The following is a 23,732-nucleotide window of genomic DNA, read 5'->3' as shown; positions in this document are numbered from 1 at the left end:
ATTTAATTTTATTAGAATAACCACTAGCACGACTACATTTATTTTTCTCTTCATAAAACCTATATTATTGCATATATAGGGTCAATTCTGTTAAAAATAGACTGGGAACCCAATACATAATTTTTTTAAATGTTTTACTTATTTACCTATTTTATATACCTATAGTACTTTTCTTTTAAAAGTAAACCAGAACCCATTAAATATTAGCCGTTAGTAGTAAAATGTAGTCAATGGCCATTTCAAGTTAAAAGACCCAATAAATTCGTCCCAAATGCAAAACGGGAAAAGAGTACCTGTGTAAATCGATTAGTGTAATCCGATTGAGACGATCTAGGTTGTCCTCCCTGTGTATATAAACATGTCAACCGTTCAGGCACAACGTATTATGCATACCTAATTTACTCCGGACTGAAGATGTTCCAGCCACATTTTTGTCAGATCTTCTTTTATGCTGATGCCCGGTTTATTTTTTAACAATTTACGGTTTTTAAGCACCGCTAATCGCTTGTTGATGCTATATGGAACTAAAACCTCAAGAGGTTTGTTTCGATTGGGCACTTTTTCTAGTTGAAAATCGTTGATTGTAAGCATATTATAAGCCTCTTCTTGAATGTTTTTAGGTTACACAGTAAGGCCAAAAATAAAAATACTTCTACGGGGATATTGTTCCTGGGAAATCAAAGAGCTAGTTATGCGTAAAATTTTGATCTCTGGAACTCTTGAACGTATTTTATGAGAGCGTTATCTTTATAAACTTTGCGTCCAGTCTTTAAACTTTAGTTCTAGAAAAATATTATATAGCCAGAGTGAAGATAATGTTGATATGTTTTAATACAACACCTTCTGGACAATATAACGGTAATTAGAAACAGCTAGTATCCTAAGAATGAATCGTGGACCATATAAATATTTATGAAACGGTTCAATAGTTTTTACTAGTGCCAATAGCTCTCGCCTAGTCACACAATAGTTTTCTTTCGGTTTTGCTAAAATAAGCAATCACTTGCTCGAAATCTTTAAATTTTGGGAGAAGACGGCCCCAATTTCAACATTAAGAGCATCTGTGGCTAAAATAAATGTGTGCCCATGTATTACATAGGTTAAAATTAGAAATTTGCACAATGTGCTTTTTAATCCTTTAAATACTTCTTTGCAATGTGTTGACCAAGTAAATGTCATTTTGTCGTCCGTGAGCTAATGTAGGAGTTTTGCAAAATTAGCAAAATTTCTTAAAAATCTTTTGTAATATGCAAAAAAGGCTAGAAAGCATCTTACCTGGTTTTTCTTACTTAGTCGTGCCCAACTTTCTATTGCTTCAATGTTATCTGTATCTTTTCTGATATTATATGCCCGATATATCAAACTTCTTTTTGAAAGAAACAATATTTTTTAGAATTTTTTAGAACTTAAGGAGTTTAAGGTTCTCTCGCAGCTTAGTAAATACCCCTTTAACGTTTTTTATTATATCTTCCTGTTTCTTGTCTCGTTCTTCTTGTTCGCTCTACGGCATGCAATAAAATAACCTAAATTAGTGCTCAAATAGGGCCCTCAAACAAGATAAACTATTAAGAACTAGATACATAGGATTCTTATGGATGATAAATTCAATGTAAGCATAACCCTAAATAAACTTATCTATCCAACATAAACTACAAAATGAGATCAAAACAACAAAACTTTTAAAAAAAGTATTTAGTATTTACAAGTTAAAATTATAATAGTTATCCAGGCAAAATTTTTTCAATATTTGAAATAATTTTTGAAAATTTCGTATTTTTAAAGTCCATTCGATATACCTTGAGTACTAAGAAACTAAAGAAATCAATGATCTGACTTATAATTTCTAATGTTGGTAAAATTTATCACAAGCATAAACCAGAGCACTTAATCTGACACCAATATTTACAAATTTTATATTAACAGCTTAGACAAACATATAATGAAATTAAGAGTCAACAACTATAAAATAGCACAAAAAGGCGTAAGATTATGATCTTTAATTTTTGTCTTTCTCTTTTGTTTCAGATGCTAATAATTTCCTTAAGTTTCTTCTCAATACAGAAGCTTTCAAACCCCATTTTACCAGTAAAACATAACGATGCCAAAATAATCGTAAGCAAATATTTTTTTGTAATTTTATTTACACATATTTAGGAACAATGCTATTTACTGCGACCCATTAACTACATTTTAGATTCTGAGTCAACTTTGGCTAATATAAATCATCTTTCAGTAAACTCATTTCAGAAGCATAATAAATGATAAATTAATAATAATAAGTCTTTAACCGAAAAACATTTTAGAAAGCTGTGAAATGTCAATTACGAAACCTGTAAAAATATTTTAACATCAGCTCCGGTACTAGATATACCCTGATTTTTCAAAACCCTGTTACAGGAAAATTTTGAACCAATTTTCTATGCCTCTCATACTCTTAACCCCGCAGAATCCAATTATTTAACTATTGAAAAAGAACTATTTGCAACTGTTTGGAGCAGTAAGTATTTCCGCCCTTACTTTTTGGTCATAAGTTTACCATTTTGAGGTTTGTGGTCAACTTCTCGAGTGATTATTTTCCCTCCAAGAAACCAACTTATGACTCGTGAGATGGCAGTTAAAATTAGAAGAGTTTGAGTACAACTTTGAGTTGACCAAAATTTAGAACACCATTCGGAATTTAATATTATTCCAGGATTATTCAAATATGATTCACTTTCTGCAATACTAAATATAATTGGATTAAATAAGAGCGGCATCTTTAAACAATTTCAAATTACTCATTTTCCATAGTTGACTTCTGCGAGGTTAAGACTATGTGAAGCAGAATTAAAAGTTTAAATATTTTAATATCGGTGCCGATATTAAAATATTTTTGCAGGTATTACCTTTCAAATATTCTTGGGAGTGTCCACTCTTTTTTTTTTTCAGTTATTTTCTTAAAGGTTTAATTTGCCAGATTTGTTATACATTTTCCATATTACCTTATTAATCCTAGGAAATACTTTATTTCTTTCTAAGTTTTAAGAATAGGACAATTTTCGATAGCTTAAATCTTTTTATTATTGGGCTTGATTCTAACTGGCATTACAACATTACCTAAAAACTGCACTTTCTTAAATAAACATTTTTACTTATGTAATTGTCACACACAATACTTCACTTGGTTTTTCTAGCGGCGTCCTAATTTTTAGACATAATCTATGTAGAGCTTTCGATGAGCCTTCTAGATGATTTGATTATACCTTTGCCTAGCATTTCATTTATCTGACGTTGCCCATTCTCTTTACGCATATAACAATAGAATTTTATGTGAATAAAGAACTAAATGAAAGCTGACCTCCCGATTTTTTCCCCTAAGCTTTTTGGAATAAATCTAAGTTTATTAATTTATACAAAATTCATTACATAAATTAAATAAAAAAAAGGCTGGAGTGGCAAAAAATATAAAGAGATTGGTTAATAAGTGTGGTATTGAAATACGACAAGGAGAAAAACCTCTTTCTCTTAAGGACAAAATTTGAGGAAACTACTACTGTTTGCCTAAACTTTAGTACATAATAGATTTTGTTAGAATTTGTCCGCAAAAAATATACAGCAAACAACTATAATTCTTTCATAAGGGTTAACCCTAAATAAAAAGTTTGTAATCATTAGGTTATCTATATTTAAATGTTTACTGTTGACTCAATTAGTAATTGCCTTGATAGGTCAATATTTACATTTTTTTAAATGTGTTACAGGATTAATTAGACATCATTAGGCTTTAGACGGGATCTGGAGAATCCTAACTTTTATTCATTTGGTTAAAATATTTACAAATGACCTTGTTATAAATTTTTAAGTACGAGACTGCTCACTGAGACACTTACCATAATTACAATTTTTATAGGTATTTGCTAGCAAACACAGTAGAAATTAAAGGTCTTATTTCACCAGAAATTCCTTTTATTATGACGACCGGTTTCGCGATTACAATATCATCGCATCATCAGGTCGAGGACTAAAAGTAAAAGACACAATTTACATAGATACTATGCTTATCAAAAATTGGTAAAATGCTGAATAAAATCGAATTTTAAAGCGTACTTACATTGTTAAAAACGAGATTTGTCAAAACAAAACAAAAGCACATATAGAACGGTACAGCTAAAATTAAGCAAGTAAATCTTATCGTAAGATAACAAATAATACACTTAGGTTTAAAACAATAACATCTAAAAAGCACCGTTACAACACAATAGACAAAACGATCTAAAAACTATGATAACCGCCATTCAAACTAATCTGACCAACAGAGTCATCTATATCTAGTTTTCATAATTAAGAAAGAACGTTACAAAGAAATCTATATTTTATATCCTATAACCGAATGGGTACTAGATAGCGGTACCCACAGTAACTTTAAAATATTTTAAAACTGTTAAACAGATGTCTCTACCAGTTTATATTAAGAAAACAACGGGGTTTATATTAAAATAAATTAACCGGAAAGGGAGGGAAGAGTTATTCAAATAAAATATTAATTAAATTAGTTTCAGGAATGTTAATCTGAATATTAAGAGATTTATCATATTCTTTTTTGAGAGATCTTTTAATCTCGAGTAATTCAAGATTATTTAGATTTATGTTGTCCTGAACTCTATGTAAGATCTTGTAATTATCTAGTAGATTCGATGGGTGACCGGTCTCCATAATATGCTTAGCAAATAAAGACTCAGGATTGTTTTGTCTAATGCATCGGTCATGTTCGCTAAACCGAGCTTTAAAACTACGCTTCGTTCTACCTACATAAAAATAACCACACTCACAATAAAGCTTATAAATTCCTTTACAAGATAACGGATCCGTTTTGTCTTTATTATTAATCAATAAGTTACCTAATGAATTGCTCGATTTAAAGGCAACCTTAACATTTAAAGAAGTTAGAACTCGTTGGATTTTATAAGAAACTGCTCCATTGTATGTAAGTGAAATGAACTTATTTACTGGCTGATTACTTAATATTGTTTGATGTGGTATGTAGACATTTTGGAACGCATTACGTAATAGAAATTTATTTTTTATTTTGTCTACTAAATTGGGAGAAAAATTATGAGTTTGGGCAATTTGTTTGATAATATTCAACTCTCTATCCCTGCTTTCAGTTGTTTGAGGAATCTGTAGTGCTCTATTTACATAACTATTTAAAGCTGCTGCTTTATGTGAAAAAGGATGGAATGACTCATTGTGTATGATTGTTCCAGTGTGGCTAGGTTTTCTATATATCTCAAAATCATGTTTATTATTTACGTTTTTAATAAGTAAGTCTAAAAAGGTTATGGTTTTATTGATTTCCACTTCTAATGTAAATTTTATTTTTGGATGAATGTTATTAATGAATGATAGAAAATCACTAAGATTTTGTTTATTGCCATTCCATAATAAAATGCAGTCATCTACATATCTATAATAATACAGTATATTAGATAGGTAGGGGTTGTTATTCAAAATATTATTACTTTCGAAGTGATTCATAAATGTATCAGCTAAGAGGGGGGATAATGGAGATCCCATGGCTAGGCCATCCTCTTGTATATAGGTTTCATTATCAAAATTAAAGAAATTTTGTTTTAAGCAAATTTCTAGGATATTTATTATTTCTTGTGTTTCGATATTGGTCAATGTAGAATTAAATAATTTGTTTTTAATAATATCCACTACCTCGAATATAGGAATGTTAGTAAAGAGATTTGTTACATCTAGAGAGATAAAAAAGGCATTTTCAGGGATAATGATATCTTTGATTTTGTCCACAAGTTGAATATTATTTTTTATAGTGTAGGGAAAGTGACAATCTATAGTAGTAATTAAGTGATTATTAAGCCATTTAGCTAATTTATATGTTGGAGAGTTAGTGTATGCTACCACCGGTCTTATGGGCATTGAAGCAGGTATATCTGATTTATGAACTTTAAGAAGGCCATAAAGTTTAGGAACATTTGTGTTGTTAGCTGAAAGAAAATATCTTAATTGAGGATTGATTAAATTTGTACAAAATTTTAAGGTGTCATTCACTTTTTTGATAAATGATGGTAATCTTGCACTCTGTTTTCGAAAATTATTTTCTTGGATAAATTGAGTCACTTTAGTGTCATAGTCATTTTTATTTAAGATAACAACACAGTTTCCTTTGTCAGCTTTTGTCAGGGTTAAGTTTGAATTTTGTAATTTATTTTTTATAGATTTAATTAGTGTAGAATTGAAATCACCTTCAGTTTTATTAGGTGCATTTTTAATTGACTTTAACTCAGTTCTTAAAATGTTACTACACTGGGCTCTAATTTGATTTATATTATCTGCTTCTATATTCTGTAGAACCGTTTCAGTTTCCACTGTTAACATTTCTAAATTTTGTAAGGCTTCTTTTTTATTATGGATGACCGGTCTGTATTTCAAACCCCTAGATAAAAGTGCTAATTCTTTATTATTAAAAGTTGTATTAGAAAAGTTAAGACAAGGTTTATGAAATTTATGTATAACATCAAATTGTTCTATCGAAGGTCTGTTGAAAGCAATCTGTTTTTCTTGTTTTAGTTTACTAAGTTTTCTTTGTAAAGATACAATTTTTGTGTTTTTTAAGTGTTGCATTTTACAAGAAATATTTCCTAAAATATTATTGAGTTCTTGAAAAGATAACCCTGTTCTTAGTCTATCATAAATACATTTAAGTTGAATGTCTATATTATTAATGATAATATAACTTTTTCTAATCTCTTCTCTTATAAAATTACCTCTCAGTGTATTTAATAAGCGGCTGTTCCTGTTAGATAACCTTTGTTGGTTGAGCTTGATATGTATATACTTGGGGGTAAGTTTCCACTTCAGGCACTGGTTGTTGAAGTATATACTTGTATTCCTACATGTCTTTTTTACCATTAGCCTCTCGTAACGTCGAACACAATCTGCCAGACTCGCAGAATTAATAGTTTGGAGAATGGTGTCCATGTTCTGGGATGTATTTTTATAGGTATTTGCTAGCAAACACAGTAGAAATTAAAGGTCTTATTTCACCAGAAATTCCTTTTATTATGACGACCGGTTTCGCGATTACAATATCATCGCATCATCAGGTCGAGGACTAAAAGTAAAAGACACAATTTACATAGATACTATGCTTATCAAAAATTGGTAAAATGCTGAATAAAATCGAATTTTAAAGCGTACTTACATTGTTAAAAACGAGATTTGTCAAAACAAAACAAAAGCACATATAGAACGGTACAGCTAAAATTAAGCAAGTAAATCAATAAGCAAGTAGCATACACTAACTCTCCAACATATAAATTAGCTAAATGGCTTAATAATCACTTAATTACTACTATAGATTGTCACTTTCCCTACACTATAAAAAATAATATTCAACTTGTGGACAAAATCAAAGATATCATTATCCCTGAAAATGCCTTTTTTATCTCTCTAGATGTAACAAATCTCTTTACTAACATTCCTATATTCGAGGTAGTGGATATTATTAAAAACAAATTATTTAATTCTACATTGACCAATATCGAAACACAAGAAATAATAAATATCCTAGAAATTTGCTTAAAACAAAATTTCTTTAATTTTGATAATGAAACCTATATACAAGAGGATGGCCTAGCCATGGGATCTCCATTATCCCCCCTCTTAGCTGATACATTTATGAATCACTTCGAAAGTAATAATATTTTGAATAACAACCCCTACCTATCTAATATACTGTATTATTATAGATATGTAGATGACTGCATTTTATTATGGAATGGCAATAAACAAAATCTTAGTGATTTTCTATCATTCATTAATAACATTCATCCAAAAATAAAATTTACATTAGAAGTGGAAATCAATAAAACCATAACCTTTTTAGACTTACTTATTAAAAACGTAAATAATAAACATGATTTTGAGATATATAGAAAACCTAGCCACACTGGAACAATCATACACAATGAGTCATTCCATCCTTTTTCACATAAAGCAGCAGCTTTAAATAGTTATGTAAATAGAGCACTACAGATTCCTCAAACAACTGAAAGCAGGGATAGAGAGTTGAATATTATCAAACAAATTGCCCAAACTCATAATTTTTCTCCCAATTTAGTAGACAAAATAAAAAATAAATTTCTATTACGTAATGCGTTCCAAAATGTCTACATACCACATCAAACAATATTAAGTAATCAGCCAGTAAATAAGTTCATTTCACTTACATACAATGGAGCAGTTTCTTATAAAATCCAACGAGTTCTAACTTCTTTAAATGTTAAGGTTGCCTTTAAATCGAGCAATTCATTAGGTAACTTATTGATTAATAATAAAGACAAAACGGATCCGTTATCTTGTAAAGGAATTTATAAGCTTTATTGTGAGTGTGGTTATTTTTATGTAGGTAGAACGAAGCGTAGTTTTAAAGCTCGGTTTAGCGAACATGACCGATGCATTAGACAAAACAATCCTGAGTCTTTATTTGCTAAGCATATTATGGAGACCGGTCACCCATCGAATCTACTAGATAATTACAAGATCTTACATAGAGTTCAGGACAACATAAATCTAAATAATCTTGAATTACTCGAGATTAAAAGATCTCTCAAAAAAGAATATGATAAATCTCTTAATATTCAGATTAACATTCCTGAAACTAATTTAATTAATATTTTATTTGAATAACTCTTCCCTCCCTTTCCGGTTAATTTATTTTAATATAAACCCCGTTGTTTTCTTAATATAAACTGGTAGAGACATCTGTTTAACAGTTTTAAAATATTTTAAAGTTACTGTGGGTACCGCTATCTAGTACCCATTCGGTTATAGGATATAAAATATAGATTTCTTTGTAACGTTCTTTCTTAATTATGAAAACTAGATATAGATGACTCTGTTGGTCAGATTAGTTTGAATGGCGGTTATCATAGTTTTTAGATCGTTTTGTCTATTGTGTTGTAACGGTGCTTTTTAGATGTTATTGTTTTAAACCTAAGTGTATTATTTGTTATCTTACGATAAGATTTACTTGCTTAATTTTAGCTGTACCGTTCTATATGTGCTTTTGTTTTGTTTTGACAAATCTCGTTTTTAACAATGTAAGTACGCTTTAAAATTCGATTTTATTCAGCATTTTACCAATTTTGATAAGCATAGTATCTATGTAAATTGTGTCTTTTACTTTTAGTCCTCGACCTGATGATGCGATGATATTGTAATCGCGAAACCGGTCGTCATAATAAAAGGAATTTCTGGTGAAATAAGACCTTTAATTTCTACTGTGTTTGCTAGCAAATACCTATAAAAATACATCCCAGAACATGGACACCATTCTCCAAACTAATAATTACAATTGCCTTCGATTTTTAATGGAATTAGCCAATGTTCTTCATTGAACCACTATCAACGTTATCTCCACTTTAATTATTTGTTATTGTTTACAATATGCTGTGTATGGAGAAGATTTCACGGCAATTGAATTGGTCAACCGGTTTACTAAAGCGGACGCCGGTGGCGCCGCGTTTCGAACTATTACGATTTGTCCCATATTTGTACTTTCTACTAGACACTCTATGGTTTTCTTATTAGTGATCTATGTATGGGTTTTGGTTGGGCCCATAGCGGCTAAACCCATAAAGTAACGAGCGAAGTTCCTCAATCTCCGGTCTTGCGCCCAGACATCTTTTGGACTGCTATTTAAGCAGTTCCGCGACGCATCTGGGGGGTTTTTCCAGCTCCTGCGTCTGTCAAAGGTGAACCGTGCTGTCCGCTGTGACGGAGAGAGATTAATCGTGTCGTGAAATAAATCTAGTATCATCTCTCTCCGCCAGCACATTTTTAGCTAAATTAATACTGAAAACTAAAATTCATTAGTGTTTTTTCATTTTCAATAAAATATTTTTTGAAGCAGGATGGTTCTTAGTGGTTCGATGCCTCTTGAAACTTCGTAAGTAGTTTTCACCGTTGGTGACATTTTATTTGGTGTACCATGTTTCCAATGAGAAATCTCTCTTAGGGCTCCTTGCAAATAACCCATCGCAAGCTCTCGCCCCCGAAAGAAGAACACCATGGAACTTGACCCGTAAGCCTACTAGTCTTTTTCGTTTCCTCTTTAATTGATCTTAACCATATTCTTTTGATTTCTTTGTCCTATGATTTAACATGAATTTATTATTTTATCACCTTCTCATTTTAATCTTTAAAACTAAAGTTATATTTATTTTATAATTATGTAAATTAAAACAATTCAATGTTACGCTTTATTATGTAATGCTTCCGAAGTGATCACTGACGAATTCAGGTACCTTTAGGTTATAAACTTATGATATATATCTTTTATTTATTTTTGTTTACATTTTTAATACCATCATGTATATTTACTTTCCATGTAGATTTTGTTTGCCTTACAACTTAAATAAACACCCTATTTAAATTAAAGTAAGGTGTTTTACTACTGAGTGAGTGAGTTTGACTGAGACAACTGACCATACAGAGAACCCACGAAGCCGGCCTGATAGGTTCTTTTTTATCATTTAAATTTAACAGGGTTTCTGGAACCTATTAGATCTAGGGAGTTGTTCTTGTTGTTTAAAACTTTTAAATCAAGACTGTCGAACAAACTCAACTCCCTAGAAATAGTCCTTGTAAACCGGTTAGTCTTGCCAGACTATTATTTTTGTCTTAACAAATGGGTAATTCTTTAAAACACTGTTGAAAAACTTATGGAAGTGAAAGAAAACAAAATAAATATAATTTTTTAGACCAAGTCCTACAAAGAGTGGTATAGAGGCCGAAAATTTAGTTATTGGCTGCTGATATCATGAACATCAGAATGAGTTAATATTATTTGTGTGATAAATTTAGTATGAATTAAATTTTTCCGCTAATACGGGCTCTAAAATTTATCATGAACTATCTGTATCAATCAGAATTTTCAGCTTAGGATTTTGGGTTTTAATGTAGGGTAATTTATTACAAAAGAAATAATTTACATACTTGTATGTTTTCAATGTTCTGGAGATTCGTAATTATAAAGCTCTCGTGCTATATTGTTGGGTTTCTTTTTGTACTGTGATTTCTAAATATGTTCAAGTTATTCAATTCCCTAAAATTGCGAGAAGAGATTTATGTAGTTATTAAAAGAGGAGTAGGCTTTGAAAGCTTGCTTTCCAAATACTTGTTTATTTGTGGGGAATCTTTAAAGAGGTTTTATCTGGGTTGAATATTTACAGGTTGAGACGGTCATACATATGTGTGTAAGGGATGGCTTGACTGAAATTGTGTTGATAAATTGGTATTGTCGTTGGAGTTTTAAAATTTTTAAAATAAATAAAAACATTTTTTGTTAGGAACGGATGAACTTAGTTAATTTTTGTACTAAGCAAGCGATGTCCCCTCTGTCAGAAAACATTATATTAGGACATTTTTTAATTTATTTAGGACTTTAAGGAAATTTAGGAGAAACTATTTAGTCAGTTATGCGCAATTTTTTTCCTAAATACATTTAAAAATATTTTTTATTTAAATGTTATAATTTTTGTATGTAATATTTTTTAATGTAATAATTTTTTAATTTATTATATATATATATATATATATATATATATATAATTAAATTTAAAAAAAAATATATATATATACAGGGTGTCCAAGATAAGGAGCCTAAGCATGGGGATCTCGGTACCTGTTGGAGATACAGCTTCGGTTAAATTAAGAAAAAGTTGTGCACTTTGAAGCGTATTTACATGCCGTTGAGAAACTTCAAAAATGTCCATGACCTGCTGAGATATTTGGGAAAAACGGAAATTTGCCAATATCGATTTTATTTTTTCCTGGCTTTATTTTAAAAGATATCAAAAAACTATTGACACTTTCTCATTGACACTTTTGATGTAGTACGTGATGGCGCTTTTAAATTTTATATCCGACGTTTCGTGTTCGAGAAACCATCATCAACTTTATTTTTTTATATGGCGCGAAAAGAAAGTACACCATGTATCTGATTCCATTTTTTATTACAAATTCAATGATGTATCACATGTCACATTTTTTTGTTAGTTCAAAGGAAAAATGCAAATTTTCTATTTTTTTAGCATATTTTTTAAGTAAGCTTTGGAAACAAATGCTTTGACGTATGTAAATACCTGTTACCGAGTCTGTCACATTTTTTAATATCTATTTAGAGAGTGATGAAGCTAAATGAAGCATTGATTTGCATTGTACATTGTACTACTTATAAATAAAAAAATGTAACCAGTAATAGTTCATCATAAAACAAATGTTTTATGATTTTTCTAACGATATGCAACAAATAATGAATACATTAACGAAAAAATCAAATAAATTAACGCATTTTATAAATTTAATTTAAAACAGGTGTTCAAACAGGTTTCCGTTATTTTCTAGACATAAGTATGATCTTCTTACAGTAGCAGTTAAAACATCACGCAATATCTCTGGCGTAATACTTTGAAAAGCGGCCGTCACACATTCCCGTAACTCCTGCTCAGTTCCAAAAGAATGTTGATAGACTCGGTTTTTAATAAATCCCCAAAGGAAGAAGTCCAAAGGGGTTAAGTCCGGGGATCGCGCTGGCCAAGACACTTCACTGGAGGTTCCAATCCACTTTTCAGGAAAACGCTGCGAAAGGTACTGTCGAACTTGCCCAGAATTATGTGCAGGAGCCCCGTCTTGTTGAAACCAACAGCTATTGACTTGTGCCAGAGGTAAATCATCTAAGCAGTCTTCTAAATAATTTTGCAATAAATTAAGATATCGTTCTGCTGTTAATGAATAATGGTAAATAAATGGACCTAGTATTTTGGTTCCTAAAATTCCACACCACATATTAAACCCAAAACGTTGTTGATGTCTAGATAGTTTCTTAACACGCGGATTTTGTTGGACCCAGTAATGACTATTGCGGCGGTTAAAGATACCATTATTAGTGACCATACTTTCGTCGGACCATATTATTTTTGATGGAAAATTAAAATCCTCTTCACAGGCACCACTCACAAAAATGCCGACGTCGTTCGAAATCCCCAGGTTTAAGTCCTTGGCAAATTCTAAATTTGTAGGGGTGATATCTGCTTTTACGTAAAATAAACTGAGCTGTAGATTTGGCCACTCCTACATTTTTTTCAATTTGCCTGGTTGATATCTCGGGGTTTTCAATAACTGCTTGTAAAACATTATTTTGAGTTTCTTCAAGAGATTCCCTTTTTCGAGATAAAACAGGCTTTTTAAACGAATCATATTTTTTTAAATTTCGAGCCAACTCTAAGAAAATGGATTTACATGGTTGCTTTCTATCTGGAAATTTATTAAGATACATTGCTGCTGTATTTACAGTATTTTTGTAGCACAAAAGCATGTCAAACTTCTCTTCATGACTATAATGACTACCAGGCATATTTGAAGATGATAACACAATTTTAGCAATAATAACGACAACAGTAAATAATAATAACAATAATTACACAACAAACAATACCTCGACAATCACGGTAATAACAACGTCAATTAATATTTAATAAAAAATATCTGACGGGGTAAAAGGTATTTACGTCAAAGTGCAAAGCATTTGTTTCCAAAGACTACTTAATAATATGTTTAAAAAAAAAGAAAAATTGTATTTTTCCTTTTAACTAACGAAAAAAATATGACATGTGATACATCGTTGAATTTGTAATAAAAAATGAAATCAGATACAGGGTGTACTTTCTTTTCGCGCCATATAAAAAAATAAAGTTGATGGTGGTTTCTCGGAAACGAAACGTCGGATATAAAATTTAAAAGCGCCATCACGTACTACTTTAAAAGTGTCAAGGAGAAAGTGTCAATAGTTTTTTGATATCTTTTAAAATAAAGCCAGGAAAAAATAAAATCGATATTGGCAAATTTCCGTTTTTTCCAAATATCTCAGCAGGCCATGGAAATTTTTAAAGTTTCTCAATGGCATGTAAATACGCTTCAAAGTGCACAACTTTTTCCTAATTTAACCGAAGCTGTATCTCCGACAGGTACCGAGATCCCCATGCTTAGGATTCTTATCTTGGACACCCTGTATATAAAATTAGATCGTCAAATCTTAAAATAAACTCTTTAATATTACTAGCATCACCATCAAACGATACACAGTGCTAAAACAAAAACTTGTATTTCAAAGACAGATCTAAAGTTAATATCGTAAAATTCTACAAACAAGGAGTTCAAAAGAAGCGAAATAAAAACCAACGTTGTTATTCTGGATTCAGTAGTCCACTTCCTATTCCTACTGCTCATTGATTCCAAGTTACGTAGTTTTATTCTCTGATTCTATCAAAGGTTTTGAATAGCGCTGAAGTATTAAGACCCCCAAATAGACAGGAAATCCCACCACACTATCCTATCAACTGCCCCAAATACGTTTACTTATCGAAACAAATTATTTTTTAAATAGTTATTTATGTAATAGGAGTGTATAATAATTCTTTTTTCATGAATGGGAAATTTTCCCTATGCCGTTTAAAAACAAAAAACAAAATTTCTCCCACTACCGACGAAAACATTAAATAAATAAAAAATATCAAATTACGCAGGAGTTCGTAAAAAATTAGTAACTATAAATTTAAAGGAAATTGTAGGCATATCTATGGGGATCTTCGGATTTTTCCTTTCAACTAAGGTAAAAAAAAAACGTATAAAATACGTATTGAGCGGATTTGCACCCACGACCTTTTACATGCAAATCGGATACACAATAACAAGGTTAGGGCAAGTGACGAGCAAATTTTAAAAGCATGGCTACTTGTATTATATTGCTATTGCTTTTGTGTTAATAGACGATTTTTTTTAACACAACGATTCACAATTTATAGGCGCGTGATTTAATAATGTTTAATAGGGCCGCTACCGCGTTTAATTTTTTCATCCACGATGAAATTAAAAGAATTTTGTGTCAGTCACAATTTTGGCAAATCATAAATTAAATCTGAAATAAATGCCAGATCTATTTTTTACACACTAGTGCCTAAAAAGACAAACTTTATAAACTTTGGAGAGTGTGTAAAGTGAGTACTTTAGGCACGGTAGCAGAAAAACTATAATTTATTTAAAGAAGGCTAGTTTGCTTTGAAATTACAGCACTGTCTAATAAGATCTGTGTGTGTAAAAATTTTGGCATAATTTCAATTTAAATGCTGCAAAATACCTTTTACTGGTCAAACCAATTTATACAATAAATTTTATTTTAAGAAGGATTGAAAGAACGAATATAATTTCTTTTCATTGCCTTACGAAAACAATGAACAGTCTAAATGTGTCAACTTAGGAATTTACACATATTTGTAAGTTTGATAATCTACATATTATTTACTGATTGGTTCTTGTGGGAGCAGTTGAACTGGACTTCCAAAAAATCACAAAGCTGAATTGGATACTGGAATGTGGCTACTAATATTATTTATTTTAATATTATTCCCAGCCACTACAGATATGTACCTGTAATGTAATTTTAAGTAAATTTAGAGATATTAAATCTCTCATGTGATGTACTTTTAATGTAAGACAGACCCGCAACCACCGAATTTCCTATAACTGCGATCTAGAAAGTTATTCAATAAATCCAGTATTACCATTCTGTGAACTATGCTTGTGTTTGGGATTTTGTTCTGTATTTTGCTTCTTGATTAACTTTAGATAACTATTTTGTCTTCGATTTTGAGATAGATACCTGATGTATCTGGCTTGACTGGTGGTTAAGTTGAACTCTCTGCTTTATTAAGTGTACGGCTTGACCATTCTAACTTGGCCTCTGAGATGCGCGAACGTGCGAATGAGAAAGTCAGTGTTAAACAAAGACAGAGGACGGGCGGTTTATTAAAATCTTAGTCCGTGCGTAGATGGTGTCAAGTGGAGTAGATAGCGAAATAAAAAACGGAAAAAGTTTTCTTCTCGAAAAAATTTTTTTTAGGTATAACCACATGAAACCTAGACAGGATCGTTAGTTGGGTCTCTGGGTATGTGAAATGACTAATTACAACATATTTTGAGGGGTCGGATATTTTTTATCCCGGAAAATGCCCAGAATTTATCAAAATGATATTTTTATGTTTTTTTTACACATACCACGCGATAACTTCTAAACCAATACAACCATCAGGTTTTTTTTAGTCGATTCGAGATATAAAGGCGGTCACAACGAAACTAATTTGGGTCTCCTAGTTAGCCTAGTTTGTCTTGGAGAATGGAGTAAACACGAAGGTTTACTTTTATTGTTGCATAATTTTCAGTAAGCGAGAAACTTTTTTGTTTGAAGGAATTTCAATATAGTAAAGTAAAAAATAAAGTGTTAAGTGGACAAAGTCGTGAAAGAGTTAGCAACGTATTGAAGTTTATGCAAGCAGAATCAATGGCTACTGAGGATCTCGTCAGAAATACCGGCAACCACAGAACATAAATATAAACAACCTAACCTCTCGTTTCATCAGGTGGCACAACTAGTAGATGCGCCGTTGTCAGATTTATATAGAAAGAACTCCTATTGGCAAGTAACAAGGTATTAGATAAATGATAAAATTTGAAAAAATGGAAGTTTAAATTATAAAAAGAGAAATAAGGATGCACTCTTTTTTTAACTAAATTGTAAAGTAAGAGCAGTTAAAGATATAGATTGAATTATTTTAAGATAGAAATAGATCATCCTAACGTTCACCGCAATCTGCAAAGTCTGGCAGCGTTGCAGGTAGCCTTCCGTGGATGAACAACGGCAGCTTCAACAGCTGAATTCACGCGAAAATCAACCCGAACTGCATGGCCCAAACGTGTGACGTCACGAGCAAAATTTTTTGAAGCGCTTTGTCCTTTTGTAGAGGTGTTATTGGTTATCAGCGTTAGGCTACTGCGCAACCAAATCTCAGAGGCCAAGCTAGAATGGTCAAGCCGTACTTAATTTGAGAAAGTTGTTCATACGACTTGTAAAGTATCTACGATACATTCATACTATGATTATTCTTACTACGGAATAATAGGTAAAAAGAAATTACTAAGTTTATAATTATCATTATTAGTTCTTGCTTTAAATATAGAACTATTTTTTTAATAATAATTTATTAAAAAAATTAGCTATTATTTTACCTAAGCATTTTTTTTAAATAATTTGATTGTGAATTTTTTATATTATGCTATATTATGAGCTTTTTTAGTTGTTAAATGTATCACTAAATGATATGCTTGTAAAATATTTAAATATTGACTTTTATTTTTTCGGATTGTCATTTTTAGTAAATATTTTGAATAACGCCCTAAGAATTTTAACTAAGAATTCGGTGGTTTTCAGTAACTTATTTCAGATTCTCTTTTAAACGTTTAATTAAAAAAATTTAACTAAAATTTTAATGTACAAATAATATTTTGGACGTAGCAAAGTCACCCCTGAGTTAAATATTGTGTGATTGAATTTCTAATTTAAATAATTTTAATTGGACACAAGAACGATCTTTCTAGTCTTTAGGGTTTTAAATCACAACCTGTAACCCTATTCGGATAATTACTTAAATATTTTGAACTGGAACCTTTATTGTTGAATTTTGCCTACTATTGACCATCAGGGAGAAAGTAAAATAGCACCAGATATTTGAGAAGTTTTACTTAAGTAATTTCAAGTAAATTTATATAAGACTGGAATACAATTGAAAGATTCTACTTAATTCTTATATTAATAAATAATAATAAGTAAAATTTTATTGTTACACTTTTTTCTCTTTTACTCTCAAAACTTCCGGTAGTTGTACTTGATTTCTTTGATTTTTTTAAAACAAGCATTGCTGACCTCTATGCTTAATATAAAGATATTTTATGTCTTGAAGATTTTGACATTAATCTATTACAGTCTTCCTCATATACAATAAAATTGGAAAGATTTGCACAGGTATTTCAATTGAGTCAGGTTATTAATGAGCCAACTAGAATTAATCTTAATTTAGCAACATTAATAGATCTGATCTTCTGCAATATTAAAAATGTTAAATCTTCTGGAGTAAAACCTCTACAAATAGCTGATTATTTTGCGACTTATATTGAACTAAACTTTTTATTTGAGCAGGTTCAAGCTAAAACCGTAAAATACAGAGATCTAAAAAATATTAACCTATATAGTTTTAATAGAGATATCTCCACAAGCCCCTGGGAGAAAATTATTCATATTCAGAACATCGATGAAAAAATATATTATGTAAATACACTTATTATTAATTTGTTTAATATTCATGCTTTCATTAAGACCTTCCAACCTCATAAAAAACATAAATACGCACCTTGGATAACAGAAAAAATAACATTTTTAAAATATTAAGAAACAATGCTTTAAGACGATAATTCTAAATCATTATTGCACTACTCTTATTATAAGAAACTAAGAAACTACACTACTAGTGCAATAAGATCCGAGCGAAAGGTTTACCTAAAAAATAAATTTTCCTACTTCTAAAGAAAAGTGGGCTGAGCTAAATAAATTAGGTATTAAATTGGGCAATGAAAAAATTATTTGTCTTGAGTTGATTAAGGATTCAAATAGCGTAAATTCATTTTTTATGAATTCAGCTCAGCCTACCTATCCACTAGATAATGATCTAATTAAATTTTCTAGGACAAATACTAAACCAGGCATTGCGAATACTCTCCGTTTTAAATATACTACTCCTGAAGAAGTTGAAATAATAATATTTAATATTAAGAGCAGGACGTTTGGATGGAACCAAATTAATTCTACCTTCTTACAGCTGTGCTGTCCGCATATTGTTCCATATATTACCCACATCATAAATGTTTGCCTTGAAGTCAATTATTTCCCTTCAGCTTGGAAACATGCGTATATTATTCCACTACCAAAAATCGCTAAAACCATTGACATGAGTCATCTACATTCTGTTAGCATATTTCCATCTTTATCGAAAATTTATGAGAAGGTTTTAGAAAGGCAAATTAGAGGTTTTGTTGACAAATATAACATCTTTCCTTGCAGCCAGTCCGGGTTTCTTCCTGGATATGATTGCTCAAAGGCAATGCTAGATATTACAGATGCCTTGATTAAAGCATTAGACGATGGTCAAGTTAGTGTTCTAATTCTCCTCGATTACACTATAGCATTTGATATGCTAAATCACTCTATTGTCCTCGCAAAGTTACACTATGCGTTTGGTGACTCTGCTGAAAGATTTATGCAATCTTATAGACAAAGCTGTAAAACAAAAAAGACACAAAAATACAAACAAAACATAAATAAAGAAAAGAAAAACAAAACAAAATTTAAAAAAAAATAAATAGAATAGAATAGAATATCTACAATATATACAGATTAATACAATTTAAAAATTGTAAGAAGTCAAAAATATTATTATAAAATATACAATTTAATGTATACAATGCCAAAAAAAAAATCATTAAAAAATCTCTCTATGTTAAAAAAAAATGTAAAAAATGTTTAAAAAAGTAAAAAATTATAAGAAATCCTAAAATAGCTACACAAAGCAGTATATCTAAACATGTACAGATAGTAAAAATACATAATCAGCTAGTGCGAAATTTTAAATCAATGATTACAAAAAAAAAATCATTAACTGTGTAAAAAGCTCTCTCCAGTAAGAATGCTTTTAATGCTTTACGAAATGCAAAAAAGATGTGATGGATGTAATTTCCAATGGCAGATGATTGTGCATTTTTTTTTGCATTATATAATATGGAACTTTTGGCCATCTCTGAATGTGGTGTAGGCAGGTATAGATCATGTTCCGTGTATCTAAGTGGATAACTATGGGAAGGCCTATCAGATGCTGAACCGTGTTTGCGTATTAGACAAACGGACTCAAATATGAATAAAGATGGAAGAGTTAATATTTGAAATTTTTTGAAGAAATGCTGGCAATGACTTCTGTATTTAAGTCTCAGTGTGTAACGTAAAGCTCTCTTTTGTAGTCTAAAAATACGGTCAAATTGAGTTGCACTACATGTACCCCAGAATGGAAGGGCGTATCGAAGGTGCGATTCAAAAAGGGCAAAATAAACTGTTCTAGAAGTCGACAGGCTAAGCTCCTTAAAAATTGATCTTAACGCAAAACAAGCGAAACTTAATTTTCTTGATAAAGAGTCAATATGTGTGTCCCATTTTAACGAGTTGTCAACAGTTAGCCCTAAAAACTTTACAGAATCAACTTCGTCAATTGTTGCGTTACCAAGTACAAAAGATTGCAAGGTATTTTTATAGGACAACATTTTAGTTTTGGAAATGTTGAGACAAAGGAGATTAGAGTCGCACCATGATTTGATAGTAGTTAAAGCACTTGATATGGTTTTATGAAGTGTAGAAATATTCGGATTACTCCAGGAAACTAGTATCATCAGCAAAATAGACAGACTTTACCGTTAATATTTAGATTAGCAATGTCATTGATGAAGATAAGAAACAAAATAGGGCCAAGTACGGAACCTTGAGGCACTCCACTTTGTATTGGCTTGCAAAAAGACATACTCGAATCAATTCTCACAGCTTGACTTCTATTATTGAGATACGACTTAAACCATTCAAAAGGCGCTCCTCTGAACCCGTAATATTGCAACTTTTTTAATAAGATGTCATGATTAACACAATCAAAGGCTTTAGAAAAATCACAGAAAATTATTGCTGTAGGGTGTTGGCTGTTTAAGCTACAGTATACATTATTAAAAGAGAAAACATAGCATCATTTGTGCATTTGTTATTTAAAAATCCAAATTGATGGGAAGTAAGTATTTTATATTTTAGTAAAAATGATAGAAGTCTTTTTTTAACCAATCTTTCAATAACTTTTGAAAGTGTGGGAAGAAGAGCGATAGGGCGATAATTGGAAGACTGATCTTTGTGTCCTCCTTTATGTAGTGGAATTATTATCGCCATCTTAAGGCAGTTAGGAAAAACCTTTTTGAAAAGACTGATTAATTAGAGTAATAAGATGACATAATGTACATTTGGGCAGATTTGAAAATATTTTGAGGGTACGTCCATCAATTCCAGAAGAGCCGTTGTTTTTGATTTCCCTAATTGAACTGCAAAGCTCTGATAACCCTACGGGCGTAAAGAAAAAACTGTGGAAATTCTCATTTGCAATGGGAAGATATGGAAGTGGATCATGGGAAGGAGTTATGGTACTCATTAAATTATTTGCCACATTTACAAAATAATCATTAAGGTTCTCAGATAAAGTGGAGATAGTATTCGACAAAGAAGGCTTATTTCTCAAAGCATTAACAATCGACCATGTTTCCTTAGCCACATTTTTAGATTTAGCCAGTCTCCTATTAAAGTAAATATCCTTGGCGGCTTTTAAAGTTCTCTGATAAATCTTTTTGTAAAGTCTTACGTATTCATGAAAAAAAGCGCTGTCTGAAAATTTCTTAAGATGAGATAATAAGCGCATGTTCTTAGCAGATGTACGCAAGCCTTGGGTAGACGAGGGGTTATGTTGCTTCTTTTTAAGAGGTCTTAAAGGAAAGGATTTGTGAGAAAGACTAGATAGCGTTTTTACAAATCTAGAGAATTCTGAATCAACGTCGTCAGAGAGAATATTCCAGTCAGTTGATTGACAAAGGTGCCTAAAATGTAAAAAATTTTTATCCGAGAAAATACGGCCTAATTTGCGTGGAACATTTTTACTTTTAGATTTAGTTATGGAAAACTTTGTTAACACTGCTTCATGGTCTGAGAAACCTGAGCTTAAGACAGTACAATCGACGAAATCTGGCTCAAAGGAAGATAAGACATAATCTATTGTACTAGAGCTGGTTTTAGTTATTCTGGTAGATGATTTAATGTGCATGATTAAGCCAAAATAGTCGAAAATGGACTGGAGAGATTCTTAAGCAGCACACACACTGGAAAAATCAATGTTTAGGTCGCCACATAAAATGAGTTTGCTTTTTAATGGCAGAGACTCAAGCAAGCTTAGTAATTTTTGGAAAAAAACATTTACGTCAGCATCAGGTGTTCTGTAAATACAAACAACGTAAATATCAAAATTATTATCGTAGACAATGGAAAATTCAAATATTTTTTCAGAAACTAAATTATCGAACTTGGTTACCATTGAAAAGTCGTTGCTAGTAGATAATATCACAGTACCTCCATGAGTTAGATTTGTTCTATCAAATCTGGCAATTGTAGTGTAATTATCGACCATCACAGGCTCACCAACATGCAACCAATGTTCAGTTATGGCAACGATTTCTGGAAAATGAAGCTCTTCTAGTAAAAGAAATAAATTATTAGTTTTATGTCTTAAGAACCGAATATTTAGAGAGAAAATACTAAGCTTGCCATTGTCCAGTATTTCAGATGGTGCTTGATCCTCTGTTCGCGTCAAGTCATTTAAACATTTTTATTCCTGGCGGGAGATCCACCAGAATAATAATTGCTATGACTCTCTCTGATTTTTTGAAGGCGTAGCAGCTTTTCTGATGAGAAGAAGGACCTGAAGGCTGACAGATCTGCTTCAACTTCAGTTGGACCAATACCATAGGCATCATGGTACCGAAAATAGAGCCTCCGCAAAGAGTCCACGTCATCAGGAAGTCCCTCTGATGCAAGTGCCAATTCGATGCTGGTGTTGGTATGTCCTTCAAAACACACACTGGAGGGTTGATCATGCAGATAGGCAAGGACTAGCCTAAGAGGTTTTAAGATGGAAGAGTCACTTGGTCTGGCCAATAATAGCATCAGTCGCATCTGAGTCTCTTGATAGTCGCACTATTGGTGGAGTCAACGGGTCCATATTTGCTGCTTTATTCGCCACTGAATTTTTATCGATGACAAATCAAAAAAAAATCAACCTCTAATAATTCTGTTGCAAGGCATTTAGAGGCAGCCTCGCTATCAGAACTAATTTTCAAAGATTGAACCTCTCTGGATATTGTAGCAGATGTTGATGGAACTGAGCGATGTGGCAGGTTATGGCTGTCTGGAGAGTAAGGCTTAGACTTAGACTGGGAAGGCTTAGATTTGGGCGAGGTGGTACTATTTATTTAGACTGGCGCTTTAGAGGTTTCCAAACATAAATTTATGAGAGTGCCCGGTGACCACATACTAATTTCCTTCAGCCGCTTTAAGTGATTTAAGTTCTGCACACCAATTTTGAAGTCGGAATGTGCAATGTCCTTGGTTTTTAGCATTGGGAAACTTCGGATAAAGTCCGTCGTTCCCAGTTTTTCTTTGATGAAGTGTGCAAGCTGATTTCCGGTAAACGGAGGTGGGATATTTGATACAACCACGTAATGCCATTCATCTTTGATATGCATATAGATAACACTCGAATTCTCATATTCGCACATGCTAAAAGTCTTGGTTTGATTATTGACACTGATTTGCGATTCCGTGAGCACATAACTCTAAAAAAGGCATTTTCTGCTCTTAGACGCATATACATCAATCGCCACTTTTTACAAAAGAAATCAAATTATTGCTTTGTGAATACCTGGTATTGAGTCAATTTAATCATTGCGACATTGTTTATAGTCCATGTTTGGATAGTTTTGAGTCACGTAGAGTTCAAAGAGTACAGAATTCGTATCTACGGCTAATCTATGGGGTTCGTCGTCATCAACATATTTCCCCTTGTTGCGTGATTCACAGTGGCTTAATATGTATAATAGGAGGAAGTTGCATAATATAGATGTTTTTTTGAAAAAAAAAACAGTATTTATTTGATAAACTTGAA

The 23,732-nt window shown here is 31.5% G+C and overlaps 1 protein-coding gene across 2 annotated transcripts; it reads right to left on the bottom strand.

Moving 5' to 3' along the window:
* Positions 1-1,281: 1,281 nt before the first annotated feature.
* On the bottom strand, positions 1,282-6,984 carry LOC126748608 (uncharacterized). Of its 2 annotated transcripts, XM_050457965.1 has the most exons (3): positions 4,091-6,984; positions 3,870-4,000; positions 1,282-1,501 (listed from the first exon to the last, which is right to left on the bottom strand). In XM_050457965.1, the coding sequence occupies exon 1, from the start codon at positions 6,982-6,984 to the stop codon at positions 4,504-4,506; it is 2,481 nt and encodes an 826-aa protein (XP_050313922.1). In that variant the 3' UTR covers positions 1,282-1,501; positions 3,870-4,000; positions 4,091-4,503. The 2 variants fall into 2 exon arrangements, with proteins under 2 accessions (XP_050313922.1, XP_050313921.1); XM_050457964.1 differs by having other exon boundaries at positions 3,870-6,984.
* Positions 6,985-23,732: the final 16,748 nt, after the last annotated feature.

This window comes from Anthonomus grandis, chromosome 22 (genome assembly GCF_022605725.1).
Source record: "Anthonomus grandis grandis chromosome 22, icAntGran1.3, whole genome shotgun sequence".
NCBI classification, from domain to species: domain Eukaryota; kingdom Metazoa; phylum Arthropoda; class Insecta; order Coleoptera; family Curculionidae; genus Anthonomus; species Anthonomus grandis.
This window is presented reverse-complemented; position numbering and strand designations above follow the sequence as displayed.